The 23,707-nt window shown below is 44.8% G+C and overlaps 1 protein-coding gene across 1 annotated transcript in view; it reads left to right on the plus strand.

Annotated features, from left to right (window-relative positions):
• Nucleotides 1-8,445: 8,445 nt before the first annotated feature.
• Nucleotides 8,446-23,707, plus strand: part of LOC124795711 — a 30,762-nt gene continuing 15,500 nt past the window's right edge. Inside the window, exon 1 of the mRNA XM_047259792.1 lies at nucleotides 8,446-8,568. Coding sequence (XP_047115748.1) covers nucleotides 8,562-8,568 — 7 coding nt within the window. The 5' untranslated portion in view covers nucleotides 8,446-8,561. The remainder of the gene's footprint in view (nucleotides 8,569-23,707) is intronic.

Here is a 23,707-nt window from a genome sequence, read left to right on the forward strand (position 1 = left end):
GAGAATGCTGAAAGTAATAGACGACAACCGAGTGAATGAAAGCGTTGCATAGCGTCTTGCGTTATTCAGTGGACATGTCAGAGCTGAGGTAACGGCACTCAGCAAAATGCGAGTTATAAAACACTCATTGGATAAAGATCATTATCTATGACGTACTAGTTCAGAGGATGAACGGATTAATGCAACAGTTAAAGAGTTGGCTGCCGCCGACGCAGTATGTATCGCTCACTGGTGCACTTGGGCGATACACAGCGTCGCTTGACGTTGGTCACGTCACGCGGACTGATAGACTTGACACTTACGGAAAAATTAACAACTGGAAAAACTATATTTCTTCCCAGAAACGGCTGCCATTTAGTACTTTTATGATTAGCGATAACGAGGGATAAATTTTAAGCACTGCATTTCTTCTGGTTTTGCTCAGAATGCCTTTTGCGGTGGTATCGCATCCCTCCTATCGCTGAAACACTTGGCATGCCACGTCTGTCATTTTCACAGACCGTGGTTTCACCATTTGGTCGTTCTCGTCGTCAATACATTTACGAAGGGAGACAACACAAAGTGGCATCTCATCATGCCACATCCTCTTCCCTTGGCTCTACTATGAGGTAACATTACGTAACATTTTCAGTTCAAACGCAGCTTTCAGAACAACGTGACAAACTTAATAGACCACTGACTCCGGCATTTACCACGACCTGTCACAAAAAATTCTTATAATGCTCCTCTTGCGAACGTACTTTATAAAAGTCATAAACAAGGGGTCTACGTTTCTGTGCTCTATAAGGTGCTAGTAGTTTCAGGCTTAATGTAAACTTAAAACTTTGAACATAGCTGCTAAGGTTCAGTGACCGTGTCAGAATTATATTGTAACAAATAAGCCCTCGGTCACAAATATGAAGTCAAAATTGACCTGGTTTCGACGCTACGATGAGCATCGTCTTCAGAATTAGACTAACTGTACTAAAACATTAGGTATACAGTACATTAATAAAATTAAAGTTTGTACGGGCTCGAAAAGACCGAGGTCTTGTTGCAACCCTTGTCCACAGTACGAGCAGCCCTTAGCGGCTCGCCATATGACAAGTGTTCATGACGTCGCCTTTCTGGCTGAGATCTTTTTTTAATATGTGACTTGTAAGTACTGCATCTTTTCGAGTCAGTACAAACTTTAATTTTATTAATGTACTATATACCTAATGTTTTAGTACAGTTACTCTAATTCTGAAGACGACGCTCATAGTAGCGTCGAAACCAGGTCAATTTTGACTTAATATCTGTGACCGAGGGCTTGTTTGTTACAATATAATTAATGTAAACTTCATATTACTCTTGAAAGAAAATGGTGACATATCGAATCTGTTACATGAAAGGAACGGCCGGTGTTGCCGAGCGGTTCTAGGCCCGTCAGTCTGGAACCGCGCGACCGCTACCGTCGCAGGTTCGAATCTTGTCTCAGGCATGGATGTGTGTGATGTCCATACTTTAGTTAGGTTTAAGTAGTTCTACGTTCTAGGGGACTGAGAACCTCAGATGTTAAGTCCCATAGTGCTCAGAGCCATTTGAACCATTTTTTTTTTCGCGTACCCGGGCTTCGCAGCGCAACTCCTCACACGCTAGCGATAAAAGAATGTCTCACACAAAAATTCGTCCGGCGAATACATCCAGCAGGAGTGGCAATCTGGCAACACTGTAACCACATTTATGGTAAGTACCTCTGTCAGCACTTAAAACTTCTGCTGTACGCTTGGTGCAGTGGCTAGAGTTTTGGGTTAGCATGCAGCAGGTCGACGGTTCGATCCTGGTTTGAGGCTTATATTTTTTATTTGGTAAATGTAGTGCAGGTGGCGCAGTATCTGGCATCTTAATCATCAACACCGATTGGAGCGAGTCCTCTAGAAAACACTTGCACTTACATTATACAATCGTAGTAATGGAAGATTGGTCAGCGTTGAAAGAAGCCCTTTTCATGTCATGGAATTTCACAATTACCTCATCCACTAGACGCGAAACTTTTTTTTTTTTTTTGCATCCACCTCCAATGGTCCCAGAGATTAGTAGCAACTATTATTCTTGCCTCGTTCAGGTCCATACATTTCGTTAGGGCCTTACGTTACCAATAGGACTACACCAATGTGCTCTGCGAATTATGTCGAAACTTGGTTACTTTTTGTATGTGTTATCACCATGGTCCCATGCGTCTCAACACTCAGTCTGGTAACAGTATGCTGTTTAGTATGTATTTCAATGCATTATTATTATTATCATTCTATCGATGGGATTGTGGAAACATAACGTCTATTACCGTTAGGGACACAGTGTAATTCGAAGCAGAACATTTCACAATTAGCGATGACGTATGAGGAGTCACGCTGCGAATCTCGAGTGGTCGAATTTCGCTTCACTCTGTACAGTGTCGTGAATTGTGGAGCGTGCCACACGCTTGAGAGGGAACTGTTACTTCCTGTCGTTACTCAAAATAGTAGCTCTGAAACGTAGCTACATTAACACTTCATTAATTGAATTTTTTAGTTGTCTGACATGGTCAAAGTGCAGGTGGAACTAAAACGATGGATTTAGCCCTTTATAGTTAAGTGCGAAAATTTTATATTATTTGATTACTAGTTCCGGTTTATATACAAGCCATCTTCAGATAGGTTATGCAAAAAATTGCATCGAAGAGGGAGAGATGTTCAAATGGTTAATATAAAAATACCATCACACGAGACGCATCACATATGTTAATTGCCTGATTCTGTCTGTGTGCATTACATATGACGAGCTATTACTCTGGGTAGGAGCTGCAGCCTCCGTGGTTATACAGTTTTGCGCTGTAATATTATTGTTACGATTTAAATATTTTTAGGATAATTTACGTTGTCAGTACATTGCACAACAAACGATCCTGCTCACACAAATTATGACGATGTGTCCTGCCGTTTGGCAGTTGTACACTAATCGATGTATTTCGTTTTGGTATGTATCGTTTGGTGGTATTAACCGTTTGAACTTCTGCACATCTTAGATGCAACAATACAACAGAAGACAAATCATTGCGGAATTACGCGACGGGCTCGGAGGAAACGTGACGAGGAGGAAACCTGAAATTATTTTTCGATTTAAAAGGTTCTTTTACTTGCCGGCTTTGTTTTTCTGCGTAGCGAGAATGGTGACGATTCAATATCGTGTTCAGGTTTACGTTCCGTCCACTTGTTTACGATCATAATGTTTGTCTTTTTTTGCATACAACAGAGTATAATTTGTTGGAATATTTCTCCGCCACTACTAACTAGTCTTCATTAAATTCCCACGTGAGCGGCCACACCGCTCCCACCGCAACCTGTCAGAGACTAACTTGGCTGCGTGACACAGCGAGCCCACATGTTATCCGAGTTTGACCGCTCGCTGATTGTTGAGGTTTCTGGTGTCGATGTCGCTTCATTTAAAGTCCGCGTTGCTTCGTTCCAAGTTGACAGCATACTGCGTTTTACGTTCTTAATGCTTTCTCATTAAATCCAGTCTGGCGTCAACTTCGAACGAGTCGTACCACAAAAAGTAAAGCTTCGAGGTTTTCCGAATGACACTGCGATTCAGACAGACTGCAAAAGACTTGCAGTGTCAGTTGAATGGAACGGATAGTGTCTTGGAAGGAAGTTACGAGATGAATGTCAACAAGAGCGAAACAAGGGTGATGAGAAGTTGTCGAATTAAATCAGGCGACGTGAGATAATTAGATTAGGAAATGAGACGCTACAAGTAGTGGATGAGTTGTGCTATTTGGGCAGCAAAATAACTGATGGTGACAGGTGTGACGTGAAGTCACGTAAGAAGTGTGCGCTCATTTTTATGTAATTTGAAGGTTGTATTAGTGCTATTATGGACGCTATGTCAAATACGTGGATGTCTCTGTATTTCGTATGGCGTGCACAATTCCCTTCAAATAACTGAAGATTCCCGAGTTAAAGTCAGTATAAAATGCAGGCTCGCAATACCAAGAAAAGCGTTTCATAAGAAGGTGTAAGATTAATTTAAGTGTTATGAAGTTGTAAAGTTGTTGCTTTATTTTGTTCTGCAAGCGGTGCTGCTATTCAAGACCATAAAAGTGGGTTAAAAGCTGTGAGCTGTCTGGGGAACTTAACCTTGCATAACTGCGCAACTGTTTCACCAGGTATCCAGTCTAGCTTACCAAATTCCCAACCAGACTAACGTTAATTATAATCTTTTAATAGTCATACGACAACCCGTGATATATATATATATATATATATATATATATATATATATATATATATATATACTCCTGGAAATTGAAATAAGAACACCGTGAATTCATTGTCCCAGGAAGGGGAAACTTTATTGACACATTCCTCGGGTCAGATACATCACATGATCACACTGACAGAACCACAGGCACATAGACACAGGCAACAGAGCATGCACAATGTCGGCACTAGTACAGTGTATATCCACCTTTCGCAGCAATGCAGGCTGCTATTCTCCCATGGAGACGATCGTAGAGATGCTGGATGTAGTCCTGTGGAACGGCTTGCCATGCCATTTCCACCTGGCGCCTCAGTTGGACCAGCGTTCATGCTGGACGTACAGACCGCGTGAGACGACGCTTCATTCAGTCCCAAACATGCTCAATGGGGGACAGATCCGGAGATCTTGCTGGCCAGGGTAGTTGACTTACACCTTCTAGAGCACGTTGGGTGGCACGGGATACATGCGGACGTGCATTGTCCTGTTGGAACAGCAAGTTCCCTTGCCGGTCTAGGAATGGTAGAACGATGGGTTCGATGACGGTTTGGATGTACCGTGCACTATTCAGTGTCCCCTCGGCGATCACCAGTGGTGTACGGCCAGTGTAGGAGATCGCTCCCCACACCATGATGCCGGGTGTTGGCCCTGTGTGCCTCGGTCGTATGCAGTCCTGATTGTGGCGCTCACCTGCACGGCGCCAAACACGCATACGACCATCATTGGCACCAAGGCAGAAGCGACTCTCATCGCTGAAGACGACACGTCTCCATTCGTCCCTCCATTCACGCCTGTCGCGACACCACTGGAGGCGGGCTGCACGATGTTGGGGCGTGAGCGGAAGACGGCCTAACGGTGTGCGGGACCGTAGCCCAGCTTCATGGAGACGGTTGCGAATGGTCCTCGCCGATACCCCAGGAGCAACAGTGTCCCTAATTTGCTGGGAAGTGGCGGTGCGGTCCCCTACGGCACTGCGTAGGATCCTACGGTCTTGGCGTGCATCCGTGCGTCGCTGCGGTCCGGTCCCAGGTCGACGGGCACGTGCACCTTCCGCCGACCACTGGCGACAACATCGATGTACTGTGGAGACCTCACGCCCCACGTGTTGAGCAATTTGGCGGTACGTCCACCCGGCCTCCCGCATGCCCACTATACGCCCTCGCTCAAAGTCCGTCAACTGCACATACGGTTCACGTCCACGCTGTCGCGGCATGCTACCAGTGTTAAAGACTGCGATGGAGCTCCGTATGCCACGGCAAACTGGCTGACACTGACGGCGGCGGTGCACAAATGCTGCGCAGCTAGCGCCATTCGACGGCCGACACCGCGGTTCCTGGTGTGTCCGCTGTGCCGTGCGTGTGATCATTGCTTGTACAGCCCTCTCGCAGTGTCCGGAGCAAGTATGGTGGATCTGACACACCGGTGTCAATGTGTTCTTTTTTCCATTTCCAGGAGTGTATAAGAGAATTTAAATAAAAAGAAATAAATAAGTTTATATTTGGAAATTTATTTTAACATTGATCATTGAAATTTCAGCATATTAAACTTGATTCATAACTAAACTGGTGCCTTATTTAGGATTGTGAAAATGTGAGTTTGTAATCTTATGGAACACATCAAATATGGAGCCAAGATTGGGAGACTGCATACAACACTGCATTCATAAAATAACACACGAAGAACGTTGAAACGTATGCAAGAGGAAATTAACCACAACCAACCGATTCAATTTTCACCCAAAGAAGTTACGTTCGTAGCACAATCCTGTCCGTCATGTAATTACCACACACTGGTATGCTGAATTCATACTAAGTCTCTGTGAAATCTTCCCGAAAAGAATAGCTGAGGGCTACTTTGATGATTACACCACATGCTTCACGTCGTCAACTTTTTTTACACAAAGAGTGTAACTCCACAATAATTTTGATAATTAAAATACATTAGATCGAAAAGCAATTTACAAAAGAAAAACCTCGAACTGGTTACTATCGTCTTACTATTAACCTGATGGGTCAAACAATTGTATAAGCACGTGGTATTGGTCTCACAAAGTACACCCCACGTGGGTTGAACATAAAGAAAAGTTGCTATATTGAAAAATATTGTCAAGATGAGACGTTATAATCTCACGCACATTCGCATTTAAGATTGATGATCTTAGTAGAGTTACTGATCAACACGTGGTTCCACTTTACTCACAAAGTAGTGACAAAGCAACTACTGGAATATTCTGAACTGTACACTCGAATCACACTGCGTTGCAATTTAAGATAACATTAGATATTTTATAGCTAAACCTGAAATAAAGGTGGTCAAATTTTCAGTTAGGCTGAACTTAAGAAATCCATTGTCCTACGGACTTAGCAGACACACGCTTAGCCGGAGATCTTACCACTTCAGACGCTCGCCGCGGACAGACTGCCGTGGTCCCTTCCTGAGGGTGCTTCACAAATACAAACGGAAGTGGCCAGAGGGGCAGCTTCCTATACCAACATGACAAGAGACGGACAGGACCATACTAAGGATAGAAACCTCTTTGCTTTCAGAAAGCGTAGCTACCTGTTCCGACGTTGGTCCTACTGTTCTCTACCAGACAGGCTTGTCTGCTACCATCCAGCATGCAACTAGAAATACATTTGCTCATTCATCCTCTCACACAGAAGGGAAGGGGGATGACATTATCTTATCATATACAGTATATAAAAGAAAGCGGATGTAGGTTCCGTATGCGAGTGTGTGACATGAATTACATATAAACTGTGTTTTAAAGTGTAGTAGTGTGTCAGATCGTTCTTGTTGATGTGCAAAAGTAACACGTTCCACTACTCAGTCTCCTCCCAGATAGTCAGAAACGCCACAGTAAATTTAGAAGAGGAATTGATGCCGTAAATGACAACAGATTTCAGAAATTAACATGAAAGGAATCCAACAGAGACCTTTCAAAGTGTTTTCTAAAGGTATTTATCTGTAATGTAGGCTTGTAAAAGCGAGAAGTGTGGACGATGAGCTGTTCAAACAAGAAGACTACAGAAGCTTTCGAGATGTGGCACAACAGGGGGGCGCCGAGGAACAGATGAGACGGAGAGAAATTTATAGCTCAACCTGACTGAAAGAAGGGATCGGTTAACAGGATATTCTGAGGCATGACCGGATAGTTAGTTTCGTAATGGAGAGAGTGTAAGTGTGTTGTGTGTGTGTGTGTGTGTGTGTGTGTGTGTGTATGTGTGTGCATCTGTGTATGTGTGTGTGTGTGTGTGTGTGTGTGTGTGTGTGTGTGTGTATGTGTGGAGACTTGGCTGGGGGCAAAATTGTAGAAGGATACCCAGGCATGAACAGACCAGGTAGGATCGAGTGAACGCAGCTTGCGATAGTTACGCAGCTTGCATGGCTTACGTGGGTTGCACAGGAGGGAGTAGTACCAAACCAGTCTTCCAAGTGAAGAGCGCAACAACAATAGTTTTACAATGACGTTTCTGTCATCCCGCGCCTCGTCTTCAGTAAACTCTAAGGGATTTTGGATAAATAACTTGATCATAATTATCATACTTTTCTGTTTAATACTCCTCTTATTGTATTATGTATCAATACGAAAGCTATCAATTTTAAAATAAGTGCATACGAAATTGACATTAATTGACTAACGTGCTTAGTTCTTTTGGCGCCCCATTGTGAACTAAGCAAGCATTCCTTTATTTGATGGTGTAATTTTGCGTCTCTTCTCGTAGACGTTCATGCTAAAAATTCATAAAGAGGGAGGAGGAAGTTATTTACGTGGGACACAAAATGATGGAACAATATGCTATGAAGTGGCCGAGACGCTGTCACGTCAGACGAAGTGACTTCTTACGGAGCCGCACCGAGACTTGCGGCAGCGTGGGCAGGTGTAGCGCTGAGGGCAAGCGATCGGTATCGATCGGTCGATAGCGCCTGCCTGCCGGGCCAGCGCATCGGGCGCCCGCTTCTAGGAAGCGGCCTAGCCCGTCTTCTGGCTCGCGGTTGCTGCGTCGTTTCGCCACTGCGTGACGTCACAGCGCCCCCCCCCCCCCCCCTTCCATCGCGACCCGCCAGCTGGCAGCAGCTGTTGCTCTGCTCGCACGCAACGTTCGCGACTCCCCGCCGCCCCGCCGGCCTTGCACCTGACAGCCGCTCTCTATAAGAGGGCGACCTCGCACGTGGCGGCAGCCAAACACGCAGCGGCCGCTCCGCGCTGCGGCCGGCGCAACACGCACCACAGCACAACAAGACACAGCGCAGCACCCGGCAGGTTCGAGGTCATCAGGCGGGTCCGGGCCGGCCGCGCCATGGTTGGTGAGTACTCGGCCGGCAGCTCAGAGCCGTTATACTGTACGCGTGCGTATACGTGCTGTTCATGTCCGTGCGCTACTCGCTAAACCTTAATTCTGGAGACACGGCGCGCTCGAAGACTTCAATACATCCGCTCGATGGCTGCAATGCATCACCGGGCGATTACTTGGCTCTCAGTTCAGTTACTCAACACTGGAGCTGCACAGCGCATTCACAGCTCTCGGGGACAACACGTTAGGTCGATACGCGAGGCTGCAGAAATTTCGAGATCGCAGCTTTTTCTGCGAGTACAGCAGCTTAAATAACAGCCCAAATCTGACGGTGGAACGCCGTTGTATCCGAGTGGTTCTAGGCGCTTCAGTCCGACAGCGCTGCTGCTACGGTCGCAGGTTCGAATCCTGCCTCGGGCATGGATGTGTTAAAAAAATGGCTCTGAGCACTATGGGACTTAACATCTACGGTCATCAGTCACCTAGAACTTAGAACTACTTAAACCTAACTAACCTAAGGACGTCACACAACACCCAGTCATCACGAGGCAGAGAAAATCCCTGACCCGGAATTGAACCAGGGCGGGGAAGCGAGAACATGGATGTGTGTGATGTCCTTAGATTAGTTAGGTTCAAGTAGTTCTAAGTCTACGGGAGTGATGACCTCAGATGTTAAGTCCCATAGTGCTCACAGCCATTTGAACCATTTGACGGGCCGGCCGGTGTGGCCGTGCGGTTCTAGGCGCTTGAGTCTGGAACCGCGTGGCCGCTGCGGTCGCAGGTTCGAATCCTGCCTCGGGCATGAATGTGTGTGATGTCCTTAGGTTAGTTAGGTTTAAGTAGTTCTAAGTTCTAGGGCACTGATGACCTCAGATGTAAAGTCCCATGGTGTTCAGAGCCATTTGAACCATTTGACGGTGGAGCATAGCTACCGGTGTTGAAGAACCGAAGTTTGGCGACTGGTTACGTTGCCTTTGTTTACGTTCGAAGCAAATGACGGAAGCAGTGAATGAGGCATGTTTCCGTGTACTGCTGTGTAGCACGTCAGGTTGTGCCAACGTTGTCATTTTCCTCTGGCAGAAGTTGTCTAAGTGTTTTGGAAACAGTTCTCGTCATCGGTAATCGGACGATTGGTTCTAATGGCTCTGAGCACTATGGGACTTAACTACTGAGGTCATCAGTCCCCTAGAACTTAGAACTAGTTAAACCTAACTAACCTAAGGACATCACACACAGCCATGCCCGAGGCAGGATTCGAACCTGCGACCGTAGCGGTCACGCGGTTCCAAACTTATAATCGGACGGTGTGGCCTTCAGAAGTCTCCGTCTGATCTGTGAGAGACATTTAGCGTTCAACAGTGAGGCGTGATTTTGTTTTTCGAGCTTGCTGAGGAAGTGCAGACCTCGAGGACTTTCCGTTTCAGGTCGCCGTCGATAATGCCTCAAACGAGGACCGTAAACGCCGACAACGTCAGCGTCTTACGTATCTGTCAGCAGTTGTCGTTACATGACACTTTGCTCAGCCTTCAGTCCAGCGATAAAACAATAATTCTGCGATAAGCCGCAGGGGTGAGGCATACGGACACTGTTTGCAAGTCTCTTCCTCCCTCTTCCAGACATCACACTCCGCGCTTTAGGCCCCACAGTGGTCATCGCAACAAACATATCATACGGGCCTTCCTCCTGGGTCCCGTTGCTATGTAACATTTCGTATCTTGTTGCCATGGAGTGGCCACTGTTCACGTTAAAAGCTGCGTGCCTCGAACCTGGTGCAAAACTTCCGCTCTGATGACTTTTTTTTCCAGCTTACTTGTTCTCTTTTTTTTCGCTGTTCGTTAACTCGCCTACCCCACAAGAGGTTGAATGGACAGTGCAACACGCCGCCCCCCTGCAGAAAAAAATGCACGCGAGCCTAAAGACCACCACGAGACCTCTAAGGCAGTGAAGGCGACCCACCTGACTTACCACGTGCTGACACCCCGTCCAGAATGGCATTAGTGATCGAGAGTCCTCATTGCTTCTTTGTTTGTCAGCCACAGTCGATTAAAGATCTGAGATTGCTCGCTCTATTCGTTTTTACCATCAGTGACGATGTGCCTTTGTATAAAATATTTTTGTCTTGCACTAAATTTCCTGTACAGTCTAGGCATAACGACAGTTGCTCTGATTCGAATTACTTTCACTAAATTTCCTGTACAGTCTAGGCATAACGAGAGTTGCTCTGATTCGAATTACTTTCTAACTCTCCAGTTGTACAGTTGTAGTCTGGTCACTTTAGCCTCATTAACACTCACGAGGCACTAATATACGGTACCGTAATAACAATAGTTTTGGTGTCACATTCGTATCTAGATAGTGTGTGACACACTTACTGCACACTCGCTGTCTGGTCTCTGAGCTATACACCACGCCATCACGCGTTTTTAAATTGGTCATGAACTTCTTCAGTCTCTGTTGTTGTCTACAACGTCCTCACCATCTAATCACAGTGAAGTTGTGGAGTGTTTTGACCTTTCCGTCTATCCTTTTTTTTAATTTCTCCTCTCGATATTTTCCTTGCGCCTTTGACTTAGACCCTCATTACGAACACTGATTGGGCATTTCCCGTTCGACAAGTACTTACGTGAACAACTCAGGTCACACTGAGTGACTTATCTGTACGGAAAACTAACATTTTGTTTTAACGAGCTTTTGCGGACAACTGTTAAGCCCCACGTCACCTTTATGAGGACTGTTTCATTACGGCTCCTACTTTCTGAGCACTGCTTTCACTAACCATTCAAACACTGAAGAATTGTAAAAGCCCTTTCAGGCATCTGATACTCGGCATATCGAAGCAGCAAACAATTACTGAATCTCTTATAATTCTACGTTATTACCTTATTTTGTACTTCATTCTTTTTTACCCACTGCATAATTCTTCGTGTACGTCTGAAAAGAGCTGCTAAATGTACTGGACTTCAATTCTTGGAATACATCGGAAATTGCCCAAAAACATTTTCTTATCGTAAGCAGCCTTCTGTAACGCCTTTCAGTCGTTGCGTTTCCATAACTGACAACTTCATTCGAGTTCTTAATTTCCAGAAAAAGTTTCTTTAGTCTCCTATACAACGCATGTTGCCAATCATTTTTTTCTTCTTGTTTCGGCGGCCAGTGTGACCGAGCGGTCCTAGGCGCTTCAGTGTGGAACCGCGAGACCGCTACGGTCGCAGGTTCGAATCCTGCCTCGGGCATGGATGTGTGTGATGTCCTTAGGTTGGTTAGGTTTAAGTAGTTCGAAGTTCTAGGGGATTGATGACCTCAGATGTTAAGTCCCATAGTGCTCAGAGCCATTTTTGAACCTCTTGTTTCCATCGACACACTTGAAGTCAATGGAGTAGGATCTCGAATAGGTTTTATCTGGAAACCGAACCCGTACTAAAATACAAGTATTCTTTAATAAATGTAATGCGGAAGTATTTTGTTACTGTTATAATTATAAACAGATGACTATCGTACTAACTACCTCTCTTTTCCGTACTCTACGCTACGCATGATTAAAATAAGGAAAAAGACTGACAGACGAGGTTTGGAAAAAGGGACTGAGAATAGAGAAATTAAAATATTTTGGTGAATGAAGTTCATGAAAAAGTATAGGAAGACCCAATAACGTGGAATTAGCGAAAAGGGTAACAAAAAATAGGTACAGCACGGAACTGAGAATAACTGAATGGAAATTTGGAATAAAAAGACAGCTTGGCGAAAAGCAGTTATCTAAATGTTTTGATCTGAAGCTGGTGTGAAATCAATCGTTTAAAGCGCGATGTTCACTGTATCCCGCGCTAAAATGTCAATACAGTCCCAGAGATTAGTTGCACGTATTGCGTAATATAAAGGAAATCTGATACTGAGGCCACAGTTGCGCAAAAGTGTCAGATGAGGCTATAGAAAGATAAGAGAGACCATAAATCAACTGGCAGCGGGTTTGACACGTAGCACCCACCAATTTTAGCTTGTTACGAGACAATATCGATTTCAATTAAGTTTGTATAATGACCTTTTTGAGTAGGAGACAATTGTTAATGACTGACTGACATATTGATAGTGCCAGTCATTAAATAATCCTGTGTTGCTTAACAGGCTAGGTAAAAAATAAAAGACGGAATAGGCCCGTTTATTTTACCCGCAATGGTCACCTCAAAATAAATATAAAATATTCTGCTCCCTCTTTTCTAGGCAACATACACAGTAAGCCTTGTTTCACCAGAATACGAAAACAAGTTTCTGAATTGACAACAAACTTCAAAGCACTCTTAACAACTTCGTTCTAAATCAGGAGTACACTAATTGTTCTTAAGTCATTCCACATCACATTATTTAGAATTAATGGAATGACGATTTCAAACGAGATTAACAATACTACTGTTGTATTTGGGTACAATAATTCGTCCCCCAACTTGACTAAAGAAGTTGCAATCGAAAATAACTTTCGTATTATGCGTTACGTTGAAATAACATAAAACGGGATCTCAATCAAGAAACATTAATCTTTACGCATAAGGACCAGGAGTCGCAGGATATTCATAAAATGTCATACTGAATCGACAAATACATGTTTCGTGTAAAATTTAATCGGTACAATACCCTCCAGTGAACGACTTTTAACGTAATATTAGGTGCTTGAAACAGTATCATTGTCGCTTGACATAAAATTAGTGTATGACTTTTTATACGTGAATAATTATTCTGAATGAACAGCCTTTGATGTTTACGGAGATGTCTCTACATAATTTTGCCAGCTGACACTAATGTTATTTGATGACTTGTAACAACGAACATTCTTTTGACTCCAAATAGGAGCGTCAGCTGATTAAATGCAGTAGTGCAAGTGTCAAACAGTGTTTCAAGACGATGTGAATCGGTATTTCGTAATATTTCCATAATTCGCAACATTTAGTTCCTCGAGCGTTAACATTATTTTAAACCTCTTCATTTCCAAATTCGTATCTCGCAATACCCCAAGGAATCACACGGTAGTTTGTAAGTTCTCTATTGGCGACTGAGGAATAGCTATAAAAGCTGAAAAATGCTGTGGTGTTATTGACTAAGTAGATGGCAAAATAACGATTGTTACTACTAGACATGGATAACCGGTTTGTTCCTTTGATGACGAGGAAAAGCAGACTGGAAAGCAAATGACTTTTGATCTCAGAGAAGCTGAACCTGCGTTGAGATCCTACACTATTTGGAAGGACTTTACTAACGTTTACAAGCAAGCGTAGGAAATAGGCAGCAGATGATGGCAGGGGCTGGCTGCGAATTTCGTAACTCATTTCATTCGACATGGAAATAAGTTTTAACAAGGAACCTACGATAGTTATTTATCGGCCACCACAGGAAATGGTGGACGCCACAGAATGTTAGCAGGAACCAGAACTGGGAAGCAGTCGAACAGGAGCCGGCGGTTCGGTTCCGCGCGCATTTGCCGCGAACGAAGCGAACGTCCGTGCAGACGCGCAGCAGCAGCCGTGTGAGCGGGCGGCCTTGCAGCGCGTGACGTCACGGCGCGCAGTTCCCGCCTGCGCGCGCCCGGCTTCCGCCCCGTCGCGGCTGCTCGAGGAAGCGCTGCGCTCGCCGACGATTGCACAACGCGTCCGCCACTGCTTTTCTCCTCTCTACGGGAGCGTGCTAAAAACTGATGCCTCAGAATTCCTTACTTTGTTCTCAATATCGGTTGCGGTATTACGTGTCACACAGAGTACTGGTCAACTGGTAGTGCTTCGCTGACACAAGTTGCAACCCTCTGCTGCTATGGGGTTCCGAATTGTTGACTGTGCCACGGCGGTGAGCAAAGTAACGAAGTTGGTGTACTGCGAGAACCCCAGAAAACTGAAAGCACGAATTCGAAAAGTTGTTCTGCTCACTGAGCACCGTCTCCTCCAGCATTACAATGCCACACGACTTGGCCCCATCCGATTTTCATCTGTTCCCAAAACTTACAAACGCCTTCCAGTGGTTCACTTGGCTAGAAATGACGCGTTGCAAGTAGACTTGTGGTGTGGCTCCGTCAACAAAGTCAAATATTCTACAGTGACGGTAACAACAAACCACTCTGTCGCTGACAGACACTTGTTTCTCCCAGGGTTTTAGTCATGAGAACAACCGAGTGAAAACAATCGATTCTGTTACTCGTTGGAAAACAATCGACTCATTCGATTGTAGCTTTATGTATCGGCATTCTTTTGAGTCAAACCAGTCTGTGAGAGCAAAAGAATGAAAATAATTGAGTGAGTCAGTTGCAGTATTACATATCGGTGGTATATTTATTCATCCATTTCTTTGCCTTGAAACCAGTCTCCGGGAGCAGCCGAATGAAACCAGTTGACAGACTGTCCAGTCCCGAGTTTTTCATTGTTTCCTTTTCAAGTGAAAGCAGTCCTTAGTGTTTCTGTCAGTTGAAGCTTGTATTCACTCATTCATTCAATTAATAATGATAATGGCGTGTGACGAGGGCCTCCCGTCGGGTAGACCGCTCGCCTGGTGCAACTGTTTCGATTTGACGCCACTTCGGCGACTTGCGCGTCGATGGGGATGAAATGATGATGATTATCACAACACAACACCCAGTCCCTGAGCGGAGAAAATCTCCCACCCAGTCGGGAGTTGAACCCGGACCCTTAGAATTAACAGTCTGTCGCGCTGACCACTCAGCTACCGGGGGCGGACGTTCGTTTAATTCAAAGCACTTTTTAGTGGTTTTGCTGACCGAGTCATCCACTTATTCTTCTGAGTGATATCAGTCTGTAGTACTTTTACTAGGCGAAGCAAAACAGCGGTACCTGTCCAAAAAATTCCGGAATTTTGTCCACAAAATTTTTCTACGCTTGTGTTTTACTTGTGGCGCATGGTCAACTTCGAAACACTCTCCTCCATAATTGATACACCGCTCGCAATGCCGTTTAGACTTTCGGAAGCAGTCTTGGTACGCCTCTTGCTGAATCTCGTCTAACGTTGCAAATCTTCTGCATGGGCCACGAAGGGAGAGTACGGAGGAGGAGGCAGCACAGTGATTTCGTTTCTTCTACAATAGTCAGCCACCAACAGGGACATATGTGCGTGTGCGTTATCGTGATGGAAGAGCCATGAATTGTCTCGGCAAATTTCAGACCGTTTCCTTCCCATATTTTCTCGCAGGCGTTCCAACATTCGTCCCTGTGGCACGAATGCTGGGTGAGCTAATCATTCAAAGTGACAGAAAACTATCAGCTTGGCTTTGACATTTGGCTTCATCTCACGAGCTTCTTTTGGTTTTGGAGAACCCTACCCGACCCATTGTGGAGACTGAAACGTGGTCTCAACATCATAACACAAGACTCACACCTCATCATAAGTAACGATTTTCATCACTAGAGAAACAGATATGTAAACACGAAGAATGAAAATGAAGAATGTTAATGAAGTTGGTTTTCTTAAAAAGTTTTAAGAGCTTTGATATAAAATATCCAGAGACATTAATTTTCAGCACGCCCCGTACACCTGCACCTACGAGCATCGAGATCCACACGTGCTACTTCGCAGACGACTGTGAAGCACACGGCGCTGCAGACATGCACTGAGGTGACAAAAGTCGTGGCACATCTAAGGATGGCGCCAGTATAGCAAGATGTAAAATGGTTCAAATGGCTCTGAGCACTATGGGACTTAAGAGCTGAGGTCACCAGTCCCCGAGAACTTAAAACTACTTAAACGTAACTAATCTAAGGATATCACACACATCCATGCCCAAGGAAGGAGTCGAACCTGCGACCGTAGCAGTCGCGCGATTCCAGACTGAAGCACCTAGAACCGCTCGGCCACACAGGCCAGCAGATACAAAAGGGTTGTCATTTGTGTTCAGGTAATACATCTGAAAAGGTATCCGACGCCATTATGGATGCGCGACGTGAATTAATAGATTTTGAATGTGAAATGGTAGTTGCAGTTAGATCCTTGGGTCATTCCGTTTCGGAAATCTTTAGGGAATTCAGTATTCCGAGTGTGCCGAGAATACCAAATTTCAGGCATTAACTCTCATGTATGGAAGTGAAACATGGACGATAAATAGTTTGGACGAGAAGAGAATAGAAGCTTTCGAAATGTGGTGCTACAGAAGAATGCTGAAGATTAAATGGGTAGATCACATAACTAATGAGGAGGTATTGAATAGAACTGGGGAGAAGAGGAGTTTGTGACACAACTTGACTAGAAGAAGGGATCAGGCATCAAGGAATCACCAATTTAGTATTGGAGGGCAGCGTGGAGGGTAAAAATCGTAGAGGGAGAACAAGAGATGAATACGCGAAGCAGATTCAGAAGGATGTAGGTTGCAGATGTTACTCAGAGATGAAGAAGCTTGCACAGGATGGAGTAGCATGGAGATCTGCATTAAACCAGTCTCAGGACTGAAGACCACAACAACGACAACAACCTCTCACCACCGGCAACTCAGTGGCCGACCGCCTTCATTTAGTGATCGAGAACAGAGGCGTTTGCGTAGAGTTATCAGTGCTAATAGCAAGCAACACTGTGTAAAATAACCGCAGAAGTTAATGTGGGACGTATGACGACGTATCCATTAGGACAGTGAAGCAAAATTTGGCATTAATGGGCCATGGCAGGGGACAACCGAGGCGAGTGCCTTTGCTGAGAGCACGGCATCCTCTGCAGCACGTCTCCTGGGCTCGTCACCGTATCGGTTGTACCCTAGACGGCTGTAAAACCGTGGCCTGGTCACATGAGTCCCCATTTCAGTTGGTAAGGGCTCGAGAGTGACACAGAGCCCACGAAGGCATAGAGCCAGGTATCAACAAGGCACGGGACAAGCTGATGGTGGCTCCATAACGGTGTGGCCTGTGTTTACATTCAACAGACTGGGTCCTCTGGTCCACTGGTTATCAGTATGTCTGGCTACTTGGAGACCGTTTGCAGCCATTCATGGACTTCTTGTCCCCAAACAGTGATGGAATTCTTATGGAAGACACAGTTGTTCGCGATTGGCTTGAAGAACATTCTTGACAGTTCGAGCGACTGATGTGGCTACCCGATCGCCTGACATGAATTCCAGTGAGCATTTATGGGACATAATCGACTGGTCAGTTCGTGCACATAATCCCGCACCGCACCTTCGAGCAGCTATAGAGGCAGCATGGCTCAATATTTGTGCAGTGGACTTCCAGCGACTTTAGTCCGTGCCACGTCGGACTGCTGCACTACACTGGCAAAAACGGAGTCTGGAGCGATATTAGGAGGTCCCTCATGACTGTTACCGCCTCAGTGTACGAGTATTACTTACTGGATGTTCCTGCCCTACTCGCGAATGGAGCGCTGCAAAAGTAGCTGCGCCGGCCAGAGTGGCCGAGCGCTTCTAGGCGCTACAGTCTGGAACCGCGCGACTGCTACGGTCGCAGGTTCGAATCCTGCCTCGGGCATGGATGTGTGTGATGACCTTAGGTTAGTTAAGTTTAAGTAGTTCTAAGTTGTAGGGGACTGATGACCTCAGATGTTGAGTCTCATAGTGCTCAGAGCCATTTGAACCATTTGAAAAGTAGCTGCTGGAGGACCTGTGTGCGGTGCTGTGTAGTGCTCAGTATGGTCTCGTCTGCGGGAGATTCGTATAGCAGGTTTTAGGGAATTTCTTTCATATTCTTCGATTTGCTGATTATTTGAATTTATTCGAATTGTCTGATTCCAATTGTGACTCAGGGCGTAAGGTAACTACTTGTCTGACAAACAGACCACTCGACAATCGGGCTTTTGTAATTTATTATATTTATGGTACGCGATGTTCACTATTGAAATATCAGCCTCCGAAAACAACTTTGATTCGCTTAAACTACAGCAATTTTCCAACGGGCCACGCGGCTAAGTTATACTAGCGTAACATGTAGATACTATGGGTTCGACTTCCAACAAATGCAAATTTTTAAACAAAGTTGAATGTTCTATTTTTCCGAGAAGCGTAAAACACGTAAAGAAATAAAACATTTACTTGCAATAAGTTTTTTAAATTCAAACAATCTTTTTTAAAATCTTCAATAAAGCATCACTAATTAAGGGCGTATATTTGCAATGAAAACTGGAATTTTGTGTGTGATACGTAATTAGATGTAAGAAGACGTGCGTTTTTCATTACAAAATAACAGATATGTGTTAATTAGCACATATTTGATGATTTTATATCTGAATGACGTAGGTATTTGAAGTGAACGAAAAAACTGAAAAGAAAGACTGGAATGAGACTCGATCAAGCGAGTAACGGTGTCTTGCGCTGCCGGTTTTTCTAATTTTTTATGGAAATGTTGCAGAGCTTTCATCTTTGTTTAAAAAATTGTAGGGGCCAGGAATCAAGCTCAGTCCATCAAAGTGTCAGATGAGCGTTCCACCACTGAACTACTTGGCCTCAGGAAAGTTATTCCTTGTTTCAGTGATTTAAAGGTAATTAGTTACCGCAGGTGTTAGGCGATTATTTTATTACACAGCCATGTGCACCGCTGAAGAATCGCTCCAGCTATAGCGAACTACAGCTGCTCGAAAAACTTTAAAGTCACTTTTCTCGTTAATTTTTAAGAGTTTCATCGAAATACTTTGATTTCTGAACTTCGCTTATCATAAACATAAGTAATTACAAGTATCCAGCGGTCGTGTTGCCTCTTGTGTCAGTGCACAAATTTACTTCTCTGAACATTTCAAGCAAGCTGCCGTTCTGCATACGACGTTGTAGACTTATCAGGATAAGTCTGCATATTTCTTCAGAGAGTACTTCATTACTGTTAAATGCGTCATCAGTCTGAAGTTGCCGTTAATATTCTCTGTCTGGTGATAAATATACAACGTTAACCTAAAGGGCCCCAAACCGTACACCTGGGGGATGCATGATATATCCTTCCTGTCAAGAAATCCTGAGTGTACTCACAGATTTTGTTTTATTCACATAGGGTGGTACTTTTGTTGCCTTGGTGTGGCATTGAGTCAGATGCTAAATACGAGCGGCTTTCAGTAAGTAATGCAACACATATTTTTCGCGGCCAGTTTCATTTGAAAAAATGAGGAGTTTGTTGTGCGACATCGTGGAATATTCCCGCTTCAGACCCTATAGTTTCATGAAGTTCCGGTGGTGGCGGCACTGTACCTAGTCTTCAAAATGGCGTCTGCAACGGAGCTGCGTTTCAAGCTGAGGGATGTCACTGAGTTTCTTTTGGCGAAAAACCAGAGTGTCACAGATATACGTAGGTTCCTGCAGAATGTCTACGGAGACCTGGCAGTGAACAGAAGCATGACGAGTCGTTGGGCGAGGCTTCTGTCATTTCCGCAAAAGGGTCGCGCAGACCTGCCGGACCTCCCGCGCGGCGCCTGGCCGTGCTTCTGCAATGATGGGACGTGCAGACACTCTCATTCGAGCGTGTTCTTCGCCACGAAAATGCGAACGGACTTCCCCCTCTCCATGACAACGCGAGGCCTCGCACGGGTCTGGTCAGGACATCTGCGTGCACTCCACAGGACGCAGTACGTGGATGACGGGTGGTGGGTGGTAATCTATGCAGGCAGACGTTGGCTCCGATATCGATCAGTAGAGTGGAATTATACGGAAATACAGAAGATGTCACTAACGTGCCGTAAAGCCGTCGCACTGAACAGAGATCGCGATGGAAAATAGGATTTTGTATCCAAAAGCGTGCGGAATAATATAGTGTATTGGAATCCTGAATAAAACCAACATGCTTTCAGAAAACAAATGCGTTGCAGTATTTATAGAACGCACCTCGTAAATCCGCCGTTACCTGAATCACATAAGGCAAACGAGTAGGACAGTTCCGATTTCTCTCTGAGCCTTCCATAATCGGAGCCTGTTCTCCATTTCTGTCGATAGAGGGACATTGAAGTTTTCTCTTCTCTCCTTTCTGAAAAGCTTAACCTGTGACTCAAGTTCCTGCTGGACCTGCATTTCCGCATAATCAACTCGGTCCTGCATCGTCCAGTTATATCCCGCACGTTTACCTATGTGACGAAGCGTATGCGCCCCACAGTTCACTTGGTACCGGTGGTAGCCTAGCTCTCGATGGCATTAAGGTAATTTTCAACTATCGCGAATTTTCCACGGTGCTGAGAATTGGGTTTCTAGCTGTGGGGCGTCATGCGCGCATTCATACGCTTGGTGGCGCTGCTTTTCCTGGGATGGCGGTCGTAATCAGTCGCCCAAGACTACTGTTTTCAAACACAAAAAAATGGTTCAAATGGCTCTGGCCACTATGGGACTTAACTGCTGAGGTCACCAGTCCCCTAGAACTTGGAACTACTTAAACCTAACTAACCTAAGGACATCACCCACATCCATGCCCGAGGCAGGATTCGAACCTGCGACCTTAGCGGTCGCGCGGTTCCAGACTGTAGCGCCTAGAACCGCTCGGCCACACACGCCGGCTATCAAATACAGACCTTTTATTTTAAAAGCGGCGAAAGTCCATTCTTTTAAAGCAACGAGGGATCACATAAAATAATTATGCACTAAATTAATCATAAATTAGGTGATAACTCATTCGTTCAGCAAGCTCTCTCGTCGAAGGGTCACACAAAATTGTTTTCACAGTTGCTCGTAGCGCCTGGCTGATAGATAATAACTTGTACGTTAATGTATTGTTGACAGCACAATTAGTACAGTAGAGCGTGGTAGGCGCCAGCGTGAACGTGTTAAAACTTGTTCCTATAAGGAGGATGTGAAGCCCTTTCAGTCTAAAAGACTATTTTATTAAACGCTTTGACAACAAATTACGTGGTAGTTGGTTTTTTTTCGTTCTAAGGGAAATACATTTTATTTGATGTTAGCTTTTTTTTACTATCACGAGCTTCGTTATGGTATTGTTGTAAAAGAGGAAGTTAATCGTTTACGTAAAACGGATGACGCTTTCTTGACAATCCAGTGACTTTTTACGTTGCTTGTTTCGATAGTACATACCCGCTGCGCCACGCCGGTGTTTACCAGGTGATCAAAAAGTCAGTATACATTTGAAAACTGAATAAATCACGGAATAATGTAGGTAGAGAGGTACAAATTGACACACATGTTTGGAATGACATGCGGTTGTATTAGAACCAAAAAAATACAAAAGTTCAAAAAACGTCCGACAGATGGCGCTTCAACTGATCAGAATAGCAATAATTAGCATAACAAAGTAAGACAAAGCAAAGATAATGTTCTTTACAGGAAATGCTCAATATGTCCACCGTCATTCCTCAACAATAGCTGTAGTCGAGGAATAATGTTGTGAACAGCACTATAAAGCATGTCCGGAGTTATGGTGAAGCATTGGCGTCGGATGTTGTCTTTCAGCATCCCTAGAGATGTCGGTCGATCACGGTACACTCGCGACTTCAGGTAACCCAAAAGCCAATAATCGCACGGACTGAGGTCTGCTGGGGATCTGGGAGGCCAAGCACGACGAAAGTGGCGGCTGAGCACACGATCATCACCAAACGACGCGCGCAAGAGATCTTTCACGCGTCTAGCAAAATGGGGTGGAGCGCCATCCTGCATAAACATCATACGTTCCAGCAGGTGTTTATCAGGCAGGTTGGGGATGATGCCATTCTGTAACATATCGGCGTACCTATCACCCGTCACGTAGCAGTTACAAAACCAGAATCACGCATTTCCTCGAAGAAAAAAGGCCCGATAACGGCAGATCTGGTAAATCCAACCCACACCGTGACTTTCTCGTGCAATGGAGGTTCCACGACAGTTTTAGGATTGTCCGTAGCCCAACTTCTGCAGTTGTGGGTGCTGACAGACCCTCGGAGCGTGAAAAGAGCTTCGTCCGTCCACAACACGTTACTCAACCAATCGTCATCTTCCTCCATCTTTTGAAGCTGCCACACCGCAAATGCCTTCCGCTTCACTAAATCGGCAGGTAACAGTTCATGATGCCGATGGTTTTAGTACGGATAGCATCGTAGGGTACGCCTCAGTGCCAACCAAACAGTAGTGTATGGAATGCCGGTGCGACGTGCGACTGCACGAGCGCTGACTTCCCCGCGCATAGACGAACCCGCTACAGTCTCCATTTCTTACTGAATTGTCACAGCAGCATTACGCCTTGTGCTCGGTCGGCCACTACGGGGTCTATCGTCTAAACAACCCGCGGCTTCGAACTTCGAAATCATTCTCGCCACAGCTGCATTTCTCAATGGACCTTTACCCGTTCGAATCCCCTTCCTATGGCGATAGGATCGCAACGCTGAACTAGCACATTCCCCATTCTGATAATACAGCCTCACTAAAAGCGACTTTTCAGGTAGCGTCCACATGCTGCGACTGCTGGCGTATCTGATTCTCTCCCTCATTACAGCTGCTTTTATACACGATTGTCATGCGTAGTCACTGACGTTTTGCTGTCCAGCGCCATCTGTCGTATATTTTGTGAAATTTGCTTTTTTTTTCTTTTTTTTTTTTTTTTTTTTTTGTTCCAGTAAGACCCCATGTCATTCCAAGCATGTGTGTCAATTTTTACCTCTCTATCTACATTATTCGGGTGGTTTATTAAGTTTTCAAATTTATACTGACTTTTTGCCACCCGGTACTTTCAATGTTTACATTGGTCTGGTTCGTCCCTTACCTTTCTCCGAATGCCGCGTCGATGTCGGTGATGTACAAGCAAGCTCGTGTGCCCTCAGCTGACAACAGAAATGCGTCTGCTACCAGTCCTGCAAATATCGTTCTTTTAGAAATTCAAAAATAAAGAAGTGTGTGGTGTGCGTACTGTAAGACTTTCGGTACACACACCATCAGATTATTTGACTTGTCGCTCTAACGAAGTAGGCGAGTGTCAGCAATATGTCTCGTGGTCTTATCGTGGCGTGTTTATCTTCTGCCGTTAGGTCAGACGATAGAAATGCCACTTGCACGCTTAGAGTAGCAGATTGACGGTGACCAACTTTAAACAGAACTGGATTAATTTTCTCACACATTTATTAAAATAGCAACAAGCATAAACCTTACGTAACTTTATTCTGGATGCTATTTACAATTGACAATCTGAAGTTGCTTTGGTCTTGGTACGTTAATCTTATTCTCACATATCTCTGATACTTGACAAAGTGTCTATACATTTCTCTTCATGGCTATGTACAGGAATATGATAATC

The sequence above is a fragment of the Schistocerca piceifrons genome, chromosome 4 (genome assembly GCF_021461385.2).
Source record: "Schistocerca piceifrons isolate TAMUIC-IGC-003096 chromosome 4, iqSchPice1.1, whole genome shotgun sequence".
Lineage (NCBI taxonomy): Eukaryota > Metazoa > Arthropoda > Insecta > Orthoptera > Acrididae > Schistocerca > Schistocerca piceifrons.